Source organism: Sarcophilus harrisii, chromosome 2 (assembly GCF_902635505.1).
Source record: "Sarcophilus harrisii chromosome 2, mSarHar1.11, whole genome shotgun sequence".
NCBI lineage: Eukaryota > Metazoa > Chordata > Mammalia > Dasyuromorphia > Dasyuridae > Sarcophilus > Sarcophilus harrisii.
The window spans coordinates 478,271,740-478,286,209 of NC_045427.1; the positions used below are offsets into that span (position 1 = coordinate 478,271,740).

At 44.7% G+C, this 14,470-nt stretch overlaps 1 protein-coding gene across 1 annotated transcript; it reads right to left on the minus strand.

Annotated features, from left to right (window-relative positions):
• Positions 1-872: 872 nt before the first annotated feature.
• Positions 873-14,185, minus strand: BSPRY (B-box and SPRY domain containing). The gene is made up of 6 exons (XM_031954661.1): positions 13,603-14,185; positions 8,435-8,533; positions 7,310-7,540; positions 5,529-5,554; positions 3,135-3,259; positions 873-2,255 (listed from the first exon to the last, which is right to left on the minus strand). The coding sequence occupies exons 1-6, from the start codon at positions 13,795-13,797 to the stop codon at positions 1,729-1,731; spliced, it is 1,203 nt and encodes a 400-aa protein (XP_031810521.1). The 5' UTR covers positions 13,798-14,185; the 3' UTR covers positions 873-1,728.
• Positions 14,186-14,470: the final 285 nt, after the last annotated feature.

Consider the following 14,470-nt stretch of genomic DNA (forward strand, 5'->3'; position numbering starts at 1 on the left):
TCATGCACTGAAAATCTTTAAGCAAATGCTGTATGTATGTTATAGTAGCCATCTTTCCAATTGGATTAGATGGATACTGAATTTCCTTTTGACTAAAATTTTGTGATTGGATAGATTGGGTAGTAAGAGAGTAGAACAATTCAAAGGTGTATATATAGGAAAGAGTTGTGGCTACATTTCCCAGCTGAAATGATCCACTTAGGTGCAAAGTAGTTGTCAAAAAATTTAATCCTCAGAGCAGAAAAACTCATTTTCAAACAAATAATTGAAAGACATAATAGCAGTTGGAGCCATCCAGCTCATTTATCTGAAGCTGGATTTGAATTCAGGGAGATGAGTTTCCCCCAACTGCAGGCCTAGTGCTCTATCCAGTGCCCAAACTCAAAGATAAATTGTTTCATTATAAAACATAAAAAAGACATTCTTTTGCCAAATACAATTCCATATTGTTGAAGGTTAGATTGGTCAGTAGTTGAGATTTTGTAGATATTGCCATGGTGAAACCAAAGAATGGTTTCTAGGCCCAGCTAGGACCTCTGCATCCCTTCCTCCTTTCATTTGTGAATGGGGAAACAGGCCAGTAATTGAATGAGGTGACTAGCTCACGGACAGCACGTCTAGCTGATGGCATAACTAGAACCCAAACTTCCTGGGTCCCAGCTCAATGTTTTTCCCATTCCCTCTTCCAGTTTTGGAAGGAATATATAGGTGGAGAAGACATGAGTTTTCTAGCAAGCAGAAGTCCAACCAGCTTCCAGAGATAGGGCCTAGTAAGGGGCCATGAAGTGGGGGGAGAAGAAGGAGGGAGTTTGTCAGCACATGGAGGTCACTTATCAGCAAAGGACAGAGACAAATAAAACAAGGCATTTAACTTTTTTTTCCAAAATCTTTTAATAATTTAAATGTTACCCACAGCCAGGCACCTTATCAGGAGCCAACCCTGCCATCAGGCATCCATGCTTCCATCCTCTGCTCTCAAGGTTCATGTGCTCAAACCCTAGCCTTAGAGAATAGGTACTGTTAAGTCAGAAAAAGGTAGAGATGGAGTCATCAGGCTGGGTTAGAGAAAAGCCATCAGCTACCAGCAACTTTCAGCAAAACTGGCCCACAACTCCAGCTAAAGTTAGCACCTGGTAGAGAGCCTACCTAACTGAGCCTAGGATGGAGCGGGTTCAAGGAATACCCTGTATTCCAGAAGGCAAGAGAGCGGACCTTGGGGGGTTGCCAAACAGAAGAAAAGAGTTAGAAACACAGACTTGGCAGCCGAAGGAACTGGAAACAGTAATCGCCAGGGAATTCTGTACATGGAATGTGAGAGCAAATGCTCACTCAGCTCATCTGCCCTCACAGATGAGGAAACTGATGTCCAAAGAGATCAAACAACTTGTTCGGAATCTCAAAATAAGTTGGTGGGAGAGCTAAGATCAGACCCCAGGCGTTTGACTCCCCTGTCCAATTTTCTTTCCAATACTTGCCTTGATCACCTTTCTAGTCCTCCCATATAAGGTACTTAAAGAATAGATAAGGAAAAGAGACCTGCCACACAGAGAGGTAAGGGCTCCTCACCAACACCCACCAGTATCTAGAGGTAGAACTCAGACTGCAAACCCATCTCAGTCCCATCTTCCTACCACTATGTGCCTCAGGTGATGGCTACTGAGCATGCACAATGGGGAAACCCGGCACCAGGATGTTGAGGGTGGGGAGGGAGAGGGAACCTCGAGCTCATCATTGAACAATGGAGATGTTCTGGTCAGCCACAGCAAAGACAGGAAAGATGGGGCCCTCAAACTGGGCGTGGTGGGAGCACAGGAGGGCACCTGAGGTGGGCTCATAGAACAAGAGCTCACCTGCTGCCAAGTCCAACAAGACTCCAATACGGTCTGGACAGCGCAACAAGGCCAAAGGCTGGTGCTGGCCACAATGCAGGAACCGAAATTCCTGGTCATAGCGGGAGATGACCCAGGAGAAAGCGTTGTAGCCCAGGCGCGTATCGCTGCCAGAACCCTTTCGAGGCAGCTGGCTCGAGGAGACCCCCACCTTGTAAGCACAGCTATTCTCTACATTCACCGTCCAGGCATGGAGCCCACCCTGGAAGGAGGTGGAGGCCAGGGCGTTGGGCCAGTGGTCAAAGCGTTCTGGGCCGTCTGTGTAGGCCTTGGACTTCTTGGGGTTGAAGGTAAGGGTCTTCCTGTCCTCTGACAGCTGGAGAAAGGGACTAATGGTCCTCTCATCCACACGAATGTCCTCAGTACCTGTTGAAAAAGTAGTTTTTCAGGAACAGTCCTAAACCCTTTATGAGCTCCCCAACTCTAACCAACTCCCAACCAAGAGTTCTCATCCAAGCCTCCAAGTTTTTCAGAACCTCAGTAGCAGTAACAAAGATACCATATATTAACTGTCACCTGATCCCAACAACAATCCCATGAGGTGGACAGTTGTTCTTACTTATGCATATATTGTTATGTTTATCTCTTCTGATAGAATGTTAGCTCCTCCAGGGCAGGTCTGTTCTTTTTTTGACTTTGCACCCTTAGTGCTTAGCATAGTGCCTAAGGCCAAATATGGGGTTTAATAAATGTTTGATCCATTTTACAAATGGGGAAACCAAAGCTAACAGGTGAAGTTGCTCAACTGAAGGCACAGAGCCAGCAAGTGGGAAATCCAAGATGAGAGCCCAGGTTTTTTCTCAATATATGGTTCTTCTCACTAGACCACCTCACCTGATTTAGGAACAATCCTCTATTAAAATGCTAGTATTCCATGAAGAAATAACATCAAATCTGTCAACACATAACTCCTTAAGGTATATTAATTTATCCTATCTTTTGCAATGATAATTTTTTAAGACTGAAGGCTTTCAGAAGGAAAGGGTTGGTAGAGGGACGGATAGGTTCAGACCAAGAATAGTATCAGGAGAGGGCTCAATGATCAAAGATGGGGAACAATGTGGTTGTATGGGAAAAACCATATTGATTTAATATATCTGCCTTCCCCCAGACACAGGTTTACAAACCCAGAAAGTCAAGTCCTCTGGCAAGTCAGCCACAAAATCCTCCTTAACATATTAACCATGAAACACATTGATTTCTAGTCATAGTTCTGAGTGCTTTTGACTTTGGCAAAATCCTGACCTGACAGACAGCAGAGAACAGCTGATGCCCAAAGCTGGGTCAGTAATGGGCTCCGCACACATTTCTGATTAAAATTTAACTTCTCAGATTCCTGGGGATCCAAGATTCCTTCAGCTTCTTCAGTCCTAATGGAAGAAAACACAAGATTTTCTGAAATTTCTATCTTAGTGTGTGTTAATTTATTCAGATCATTTTACTTCTTGACTAGCTGAAATAATGAATTGTATGATTAGATTTGAAGATGTGTGTAAATAAGGAAGAGGAAGAAAAAGAACTTGGAAGCAAAAGATGGGGATTTATCTCAGACCTTCCCATACTGTTTAGTCCAAAGGGCACTCCCCATTGAAGTGAACTCAATTGCTTCATAGCCCCTTGCCCCACATCACACTGCCAAATTGGAACTATTGACTAAAAACAGTCAATCCTGACAGCGTCCTTCCTCAATTTTTATAGTTCCCTGTTCTAATCCCATCCCAACACTAACCAGGTGAGAGAACTTTAGCAAGCCACTTAACCTCTTTGAGCTTCAGTTTTCTCATCTACAAAAAGGAGAGGGGAAGAAGGGATGCACCAAAAATTTCTGATAGGCCTTTCTTTGGATTCCTCCTTTACATTTCCATTCAAATTTGTATTCTAATTATGCATGTCCAACTCCTCTCTCCTACTAAATTATAATTTCATTTTATTTTATATCTTTCTATCCCCAAAATTACTAGAACAGTTTCTTGCACATAGCTGGTGCCTAGTAAAAAGTCTGTGGAATTAATTAGGGTCACCCTAGTTCTGAAAGGGCCTCACGGTTTAATGGCCATAGATCAAATAGCCTGGAAGAAATTGATTTCAAAAAGAGAATCACACATGGGAAAATGAAGTCACCAAAAGAGAAATAAAGCAACAAGAGCCCTAGATAATTACAAAGCTAGCTTTCCTGCTGAGTCTCTGACCAACAAAGCCTCTTTGTAATAAAAGACAAGAGAGGAACTGTGTCTCCTCCTGTCCTGACAGTGCTGCATCTCCAATTAGCTGCCCATCCCAAGCAGGGCCCTCTAGTTGGGGATGGGGGCAGGGATAGATCTTGTGTTCAAATTCCTTTCAGAGCCCTCAACCCTTCAGGAGAGAAGCTGTCACTCCAGACGAATGGAGTATCAGAGGGGAGGGACGGATGTTAAGACACAGCAGGTGTCTAGTGAACCTTTGCTTGGGTGGGGGAAAAATAATAGATAGTTGGACATGTCTGTTTTAGGTCATAACCTAGACCTGTCAGAAAATGAGAGACATCAATTTATCCTCCCCACCTGCCCACAACAGATGACACTTCTCAGTTTGACAAGCAGGTTTCCAGCAAGTCACTTGAAGACTTCTGAAAGCTGCTGCTTTTCCACACTCACCCAATAGATGACATTAAGGTACCAAAAGAAATCCAGTCCAAAGCAATCCCAATAAACTTTGGATAGAAAATACCATTTGCATCCGGAAAAAGAACTATGGAAATTGAATGTAAATCAATATATGCTATGCTTGCTTCTTTTTTTTTTTTCCTCTCCAATGGTTTTCCCTTTTGTTCTGATTTTTCTCTCCCAACATGATACATAAAGAAATGTATACTAAAAAGAAAAGAAAAGAAGCCCAGGTTCATATTGACATATTCCCCACCACTGTGGGGAAAGTACCTGAATCTTTCAGCCCCATTCCAACTACCCATGTGGGAGACAGCAAAAAGAGGCATGGATAATGCTGTGGGTAAGGGACACAAAAATACTTGTCCCAAGGCTCAGAATCATTATCATAAACCACAAACTTCTATTGGGATTTTGCCTAGAATCCTTAAACTGAAAAAACAAGTATCTCCCAAATAATTGGAAGTCTTGAACTGAGTATATGAAAGAGACTTAAGGACAATCTTGGCCCCAGAGAAAAGAAAGAGGCACACCTTTCTCCTTCCCTTCTTGTAACACAGGTGAGGGACTACAGAATGATCACATGTGGCCTCTTGACTATCTTTGTTACAAGAGAGTCACTGGGCATTGGATTGGGGATGGAGGAGATTCTCTATCTGGGAATAACTAAGGCAAAAACAAAAATACTGTCCTAAAACCAGTGCCCTGAAGGAAAAAGCATTCTCACAGGATTTGAGACTGGAGAACACAAATCATTTAGTCTGACATTTATCTCATATTCATCGGATTAGGAACTGGAACAGACCTTAGTGTTCATTTACCCATTTTATAGAGGAGAAAACCAAGGCTGTCAAATAAGTGACTTGCTCAGTAGTAATACAAAGTAGTTACAAGGTAGAAGCTGGATCTTGTAATGGTCATTCTTCCTACTCTGACCCACAATGACCCACCTGGCTCCAGGTTTACACAGGCTCAGAGAAAAAAATCACTGACTCACCTCTCAAAAATCTCCCGCTCTGACTGCTGTAACAGAAAAAATATTTAGCAAGTTAGACATTTAAAAACATGCATTTTGTCATGAACTAAATACATTAAAGCCAGTTTGGGGCAAAAAGGAAATGAGTGATCCTTCTTGCCTGAATCATTTGCCTGTCAATTGTCATGGAACTCAGACCTCAGAAGGGACCTTGACAAGGGCACCAGAAGGAGGAGGTCCCAGGAGGAGGACTGCAGAGTCCCTGTTTATGGCTATAGTGGTCAAATGTACCTCCAATGACCTACTATTACCCACAGTTTAAGATTTTATTTTTCAGTCTAGCCTTTCACAATCTGGCTCCAATCTCTTTTCCTGACCTTCCCTTTTACTATTCCCCTAACCAAGCAAACGCCTGTGCTCTAAACTCACTGTTCCCCAAATACACTTTACCTCTACTACTTTCAGGCCTTTGTCTGCTCCCCCACCCCCATGCCTTTCCCACCTCTTTCTACATATTGACTCCTACCCATCCCTCCAGGCCCACTTCTTCCAGGCATTTTCTTCCCACCACCTCACCTTCTTTCAGCCCAATGATCTCATCCTTCTCTCAGCTCCTATAAGAATCACTGTCTGTACCCATCTTATACTACTTAATATGCATTGCCCTGTATTACTCATTATCTTTTCCTGTAGCTAGTTATCACTAACTAGACTAAACTTTTCAGGGCAGAGATGGTGTTTTGTATGTCTCCTACTCTTTTAAGCCCAACAGATGATAACTGCATCAAAAATCTTTCCCCAATTCCATTTATCAATAGCATTTTCCCTCAAACCTCATCAAGAATCATTTTGCATCTCTCCTAGGCATTTATCAAGTAATTTTGTGTCTTATATTCATCTTAGCATCTTATCCCTCTTACTGGACACTAAATTCCATGAGAATAGAGATTGGTTTTTAACTTTTTACCCCTCTAGCACCTATCTAGCATGGTTCTTTTTCCATAACAGATTTTGTTGAATGAAACAGATGTCTGTATTCCCCCATATCACCAGAACAATGCCATCAACTCATTTATATTTGTTAACTGAATTACTACATCAACTACTATCTACTAACTACTACAGATATTTCCCAAACCTTCAAGTCATGATCTAAGCAGTCATCTTCATTGCTGCCCTTTCCTTAAGTCCATACTTCAATTCATACTTTTTTCCTCTTAGATTCATGTCTAAATAAATTTCACTTATATTCATCCCTTCTTTCTTCCTGTCTGTTTTTCTTCCTACAGGAAGCTTCCAGTAGGAAAAAAGTAAAAGTTCTTTCTTTCTTTCCTCCAAAGGAAAGGGTGGGCATAAAACTACACTTTTCCAGGATAAAATGTCAGTTGCCCCCTGCAGTGGTCCTAACTAAAGATTTAAAAGCCTGGTCAAGAAAATAAACCTAGAAAAAATATTTTCTGAATGGTTTAAAAAAAAGAGGTGGGGGGAGGAAATCAGGGGATGTTGAGTAGATAAATTACTAAAACAAAAACACTTCCTCCAAAATTTCCTAGATTTTTTCTGAGCTAACTTTATACCCGATTCTCACTCTTGTACATAGCACAATACTTGGCACACAGTACTTAATGCCTTTTCATTCATCTATAACAAACATCATAATTTTAAGAGCACACTAAGCTATGTATTTATGATGTGATTCACTCCATTCAATCTGCACAAGGCCCTAGAATATATCCCCAATCTCTTCCTTCTGCCCACCCACTCCCCTCCCTGAAGGACCACAGACGGCGCCCCAGGCTTACGATCAGGCTGTGGTCATCGAGTTCGGTGATCATGGCCACGAGCTTGGTGCGGAGGGTGCCCAGCTTCTCCAAGGCCTCCGCCCAGTGAGACCGCTGGGTCAGGATGCTCTGATGGGCCCGCTCCTCCTCCGCGTGCACCTGCTCCAGTAGCCGCTGCTCCTCACTCTCACATACGGTGCGCACCAGGCCCAGCCGCTGGATCACCACCTCACGGGCCCCGCTGGCCATAGTCTGGGGAGGACGGGACACAAAAGGAGAGCTTTTGAAAAGCCCAAAGGACTCCCAGCAAATCAGGGGCAGAAAGATTGGCTGGCGGCAAGGAGACTCGGGCCCATTCTCACCTGCTCATGGGCACCCCCCTCTTCTTTAAATGCTGCCTTCCTCCATTAGAGTGTGAGCTTCTCAAGGGCTGTCTTAGGTAAACACTCCATCTATGATTTCACAGTGTAACCCCAGACAAGTCGCTCCTGAACCTCTATTTCCTCATTGATGGGGGGGGGGGGGGCTTTGAAGAGAAAGAAGTACTAGAGCCCCTTCCTGGGCTAACATTCTGTGCTCTGAGGTTTCTTCCCATGCTACCATCCCATGATCCCTTTCCTGCCCTAATGAGAATATCCTTAGTCAGAAGGGGAAAGAGCAGAGAGATTGTCTCACTGACAATCTGTTCCCACTACCAGGGACACAATTCAGAGTGCATAACCTATTGCAACCTTAACAGAGAGAGTAAGATGAAAGAAGAGGAAGTGATTTTGGGGGGCACGTAGGATAAAAAGAAGAGTTTGTGGGGAAGAAGCGTTAGCAAAATGCATGAGTCTGGGGGAGTTATCTGTGATTTCTAGGTATTCATACTTTAAATATCTGAAGCCCTGCCATCAAGATAATTAAAAACAGTGTTTTATAGCCACTGACTCTTGACCTCTGTATGGAATTAGAGGCTAGCTTCCTAAAACAGATAGGAAAGAAAGCCAAGGCTCAGGCTGGGCGGGGATATCTGGATCTGCTCAGTAGTGAAGGCGCCAAGTATCCACATTAGGTGGAGAGAAGTGAAGCCCAGGGGCTCAGGCTTCTTGTGGGCAGAGAAAGCAAGATGTGGGCCCAGGGATCAGGGAATGAGAGGGAAGTTACCGCTGCATTTTGGTTTTTCCGAGGCAAGACTTCAGCCATGTATTTGGTGATACCAGCACTCTGTAGCTGCAGCTTCTCACACTGATCCACTATCTTGTTCTGAAAAAAAGAGGCAGCAGCTGGGATCTGGGCAGAGGCTTCCACAACACTGTTTATTAAACCCTTCCTCAGAGGAAACAGGAGACAGCCTTGCCTTGGTCCCAAATTCTCCCTCCCTCCAAGCCCTGCCAGAACCCCGTCCCTTCTTTAATCCCTTTCTATCTGCAACACATCCACCACCTGAAATCTGTGCAGAAATGCCAGTCATCAAAGGAAGCCAGGCCTTGAACCTTTATCAGCTACTGACAAGTCAAGGTGATTGATGGGAGTGAGCCCTGAGCCCCTGAGGGCCCTGACTGGAAGATGCTGAAGGACTTCAGACAGACAGAAAGTTTGGTCTCTTTCCAATCAATTTTACCAAGACCTATGCCTGGCACCTTCTGTGATGAATGCTGTGGTGGGTTCCAAAGTAAAAGACAGTATTTCCTCTGAAAAAGCTTAAAGTCTAGTCATGGGGAAAAGAAACAAACTCCAAAGCCTTCACAATCCAGCTCCAACCAGTCTTTGCAGGATAATTCCACATCCCTCCCCCTCACATATTGATTTCCTTTCAAACCTACTTATTTGCTATTCTTTATATATAACATTCCATTTCCTGCCCAGGTACCTTTGCCCAGGTACCTGTCCACTCCTGGAATGGAAGGCACTCCTTAATTGTTTCTACCTTTAGGGATCCTTGAGTATTCTTCAAGTCTCAGTCCAAGGATCATCCCTTGGAAGAAGCCTTTCCCGATCAGAAGCCCCAATTGAGGGCAGGTACATAGAGCAATGCATAAAGTACAGAGACTGGAGTAAGGAAAACCCAAGTTCAAATCTAGCCTCAGACACTTCCTAGCCCTGTGACCTAGCAGGTCACTTAACCCTATTTGCCTCAGTTTCCTCCTCAGTAAAATGGAAGGAAATGGCAAACCAGTCCAGTACCTAGGCCAAGAAAACAGATACCCAAACCAGAAGACTAAACCACAAGAATTGTTAATGCCCCTCCCATATACATTTACATACATTGTTTTATGTCCTTTGACTCTCCATCCAACATTAACTACTACCAAAAAAAAAAAAAAAAAAAACTTCCTGAAGGTAAGAGCAAGTTTTTGTCTTAGTATTCCCAGCATTTACTCCCAAGAAGGTGCTTAATAAAGGCATTGTGCACAGAATAAAATGATTTCCCTTTTCTTGGAAGAGAAAGACCAAATCAGGACCAAGGATTGCCTGGAGCAGGATATGATAAAAAGATGGTCAGGATTTTTATTGTAATAGATCCTAGATCCAAAGAGGTAGCAATAAATACAATCAGGATTAGACTTAAATTCATCTGGCTCCGGAGGATTTTAGCTCAACAATTGCAGAAGGTTAAGAAAGATTCCTGTTGTCCACTGAAAACATTTGAACTGAAGCTGGGTGACCTTATCAACGAAGGTTTTTTCTTATCTTGGGAGGGGGATCTGGTAGGCCTCCAAGCCATTTCCCAGCTGCCTCGGGTACAGCCATCACCTCACCTCCCTACCCTTATGGTAACCCAGACTTAGCTCTTGGAAATTTGCCTCTTAGGTCAAGTCATCCTTTCCCTTACATGGCAGAAGCCCAGCCTCCAAAACTTCCCCACCTGGTCCACTCCAAAGGTCTCCGTCTCAATCCCCTTCCCAGCTTTCTTGACATATAGACTGTAAGATTGTAAATTCCTTGAGAACAGCCACACTAGCTTGCTTATATTTCTGTTTTTAAACAAATACTCTCTCTCCAGCCAACCCATACTCAAACAATGACTACAATTCCTCAGTCCCTTCCCTAAACAATGGGAAGTTGGTCTACTAAATAATTCCCAGATTCCTAGTCCCACCAATTCTCATCTTTACTTTTTTTCTCTTCCTTCAAGGCCCAATTCACATATAATGCCTCCAGAGACACTAACAGATTTGCCTCAACCTTCTTAATTAAAAGTGATCTTTCTCCTTTCTTTCCCATTGTGATTTGTTGTATTGTTTCATGACACCATCTTGGAGTTTTCTTGGCCAAGATACTGGAATGGCTTACCATTTCCTCCTCTATCTCATTTTACACATGAAAAACTGAGGCAAACTGGGCTAAGTGACTTACTCATGATCACACAGCTATTAAGTGTCTGAAGTCACATTTCAACTCAGGAAGATGAGTCTTCCTAGGTTCAAGGCAAAGTGCTCTATCCAAATATGCTATCTAGTTGTTCATACCCATTTTAATTAGGCCTCCCCTTTAGAATCTATAAAGTGATCTACATCAAGAATAGGTTTAATAAAAATGGCCATTAAGCCTCCCCTTGCCATTGATCATTTTATGGGTTATATCACACTTATCTTTCCCAAAGCTCTTTTCTTTCTCCTCTATTATTAAACTGTAAGCTCCTAGATTAGGGATTTACTTGTATTTTTTCTCAGTCTTTGAAACTCAAGTAATAGCATATTCAATTGATCAAATTAGCTACCATAAAGTGAAGTGGGTAGGCATTTGCTAATTCAACCAATCCTAGAGGAGTAAAATCCAATCATGTAATATTATTGAGCCAATAAATATGAAGAATTCAGAGAAAATTAGAAAAACCTGTATGCACTGATGCAAAGAAAATAGAACAAATTGCATAATGACCACACCAATGTGAAAAACCTGAAAGTCTTCAGGATTTTAACCAATGCAGTGGAGGACAAATATAGGAAGTATACTTCCTTTATCTCTAGAATAGGGGTTCCTGACCTGGGGTAAATGATTCTATTCCAGAGTCCATGAAGTTGGATGGGAAAAAATTACTTTCTTCAAATGTTGGTTTTCTTTGCGATCCTATGCATTGTGCACATTAACAAGATTATTTTGAGGAGGGGTTCATAACCTTCACCAGACTGCCAAAGAGGTTCATGACATACAGGACGTTAGGGTGGGGGTAGCTTCAGGGACCATGATCTTTAACTAAAGGTCAGAAGGACTGCCATGAAGAGGAAACAGGTTTGTTTTGCTTGGCCTTAGAGAAGAGAACTTGGATTAATGAGATTAGGGAAGAAGTTAGAGAGAAAACTCCAAAAGAAAAAAACCTCCTATCACTTACTACAAGTAACAACTCCAATAATATAAGCACTTTGGAGATTCCTGGCCACCCTCCTCAGGACAATCCTGCATTGCTGTGCAAATAGAAATGGGCTGCCTCCAGAGAACTGAATTCCCAGTCATTGGAAGTCTTCAGAACACAGGTTACAAGGCCTTGGTAGAGGCCCCTTCCATATTCCATGCAATCCTACAAGTTAACCTTGGTCTCCAGAGACTGCTCCCAATGCAGGAGGGCTGGACTAAGAAAAACACTTAGTCAGACTGTAAGGAAATCCCCTGACATTAGAAATAAGGGAACAGTGAACTGGGGGGTGAGTAGCTAATTTTTGATGCCATTTATATACTCTGGGCAAGCCTCTTTGATTTCCCATAGCAGCTAGTGGGAAGAGTGAACGAAAAAACTTAAAATAAGGGTTTATTTTCCAGGTGCAGTCTTAATGCTCCAGCACTCTGAGGCCTGAGAGATCGAGCCAGAGAAACTACCTGGACCCAGAGGATACCCATTGTGGTCCTATTATAAAGTGAATGTAAAGGAGGGGATTAAAAAATTAATTTCCCCCTTGATCATTCAAACCTCTCCCGCCGTTACAATAACCAAGTTACAATAAACAGGTTGGCTATTATCCCTAATAGGGTAGGAGGGGCCCAATACCAATTACATTCTGTCCTACCAAGTTGATCCAGGTGAAATCTCGTTAAAACCAACACCCACAGCAGCCAAGCAAAGATAAATGAGTCTCCAATGGCAACAGGAAACCTCTACACTACACGTCCTGAGGTTTCAATCCACCTTTGCCAAATGTAAGTCACTTCAGCTCTGAACCTCATTTTCCTTATGTTTATAATTAAAGCATTGGTATCAATACAATTCATTAAACAGTTATTAAATATTACTAAGGATTAGGAATACAAAAAAAAAAAAAAAAGTCCCTGCCCTCAAGAAGTTTACGATCTAATGGGCAGGACAACAGCAAACCAATACATACAAAACAAACTATATACAAATAGGGCAAAAATTACAAGAGAAAAAACACTGGAATAAAGAGGGGTTAGTAAAGGTTTCTCCGTAGAAGGTGAAATTTTAATTGGAACTTAAAGGAAGATGGGCAGCTGGTAGGGAAGTGGATAGAGTGCTGGGAACACTCCCTCTTCCCGAATTCAAATCTGGTCTCAGACACTTCCTAGCTGTGTGACTCTGGTCAAGTCACTTACTTCTGTTTGCCTCAGTTTCCTCATCTGTAAAATGAGATGGAGAAGGAAATGGCAAGCCACTGCAGTATCTCTGCCAAGGAAATCCCAAATGGGGTCATGAAAAGTCATACACAACTGAACGATAAAGAAAGATGATTTTTGAATTCCCTTCCAACAGAGGATAATTCTATCTCTATGTGGAAGTGAGAAACAGTTTTGCTTTGCTTTTGCTTGTGTATCAGCCTCAGGTCTTTTTCAGCATCATTTGGAAGAACTTTTCCTGCTGCCTCCCTGAGCTCAGGCTGACCAACAGCAGCTCCAGCCAAGCTCTGCCTCCGTCACCCCCATTTCTCAACTCCCCCCCTACTGTTCCTACCCCCTCTGCAGTTACCTGAGTCTCCTAGCTAGCTGCCCAGCTCCAGCCTCCCAGGCTCTGCCCGTACCTTTCCCCATCCCCCATCCCCCAGCATCTCCCCGCCCCACTCACAGATGTCCCTTCCCCAGCCGGGGGCGGAATATGCGGGAGACCGACACCCACCAGCCCGGGAGCTACGGGGAACAGGAGTGGAGGGGACCGACCCCGCCCTGCTAAGCCAGCGCTGCACCTTCAGCCCCCCCCCCCCACCGTCCGCCTGCCCTGACGCTTCCTCAAGCCTAGCACCACCTGCTCCCGCAGCACCTCCCGCAGTCCTATTCCGGAGAGACCGAGCCCCGGCTTCCAGGCTGGCCGCGCGGGCTGCGGAGCGCCCAGCCCCGGGAGCTCTCCCACGCACTGCCCCATTCCTTCCACCGTGCCCCGACGCGCTCACCCGCAGCTCCTCAGCCCGCTCCTCGGCCCTCCGGACGTGGTGCTCGCGGCACGGGCCCCCCGGCCCCTTGCAGCCTCCGCACACGAGTCGCCGCTCGGCGCTGCAGAACCATTTCAGCTCCTGGGAGTGCAGCGGGCAAAGCGGCGCCGACTCCGCCGGGGGCCCGGGCTCCAGGTCCGGCTCCTTGTGGGACATGACTCCTGCAGCCACTCCGGCGACTCCACCTGTCTCAGGTGGTGAGGGCGGAGGGAGGGCGGAGGGAGGGCGGAGGGAGGGCGGGACCCGGGCCCTGTGCCCACGACCCGCCCTGTCCTAGGGCCCAGCCTCGGGACCGCCCCATTCTCTCCAGGCTGCGGGATTCGGGCCGAGCCCAGTGACACTTGGGGCTGGCTAGCCCTGCCCCGGCCGCCCACCCGAGGGGAAAAAACCCCTCCCATGAGAAAAGCTCCTTCGTGTTCTCCAGCAGGCTGTGGCCTCAAGGCCCTAGACCCGAGAGCTCCCCCCTAATGTCACGGACCGCCGGCCAAAAACTACGCTCCTGATCCTTGCAATTTCGCCCGTTTAACCTTTCAGGTCAGGGGTTCTACCCTAGAATTGTAGAATTCTTTAAGTGTTCGATTTCGTAAAAACTTTAAAGATTAGCTTGTCCTGTCTCCTGATTTTGCACATTAGAAACCCAAGGACCAAAATGGGAAAGGTTCTAGTACAATTCAGAACCTGCTGAAGTTGGGCAGGGACCCCAAAAGGTTGGCAGTCTCCCCTAGAAGCTATATTCCATCAAATCTAGACCTCCTGACACCCAGTCTGGGGTTACTTCTATTCCCCTGCTGTGCCTGTTCCTGAAACCGGCCTCCACTCACTTCCCCAA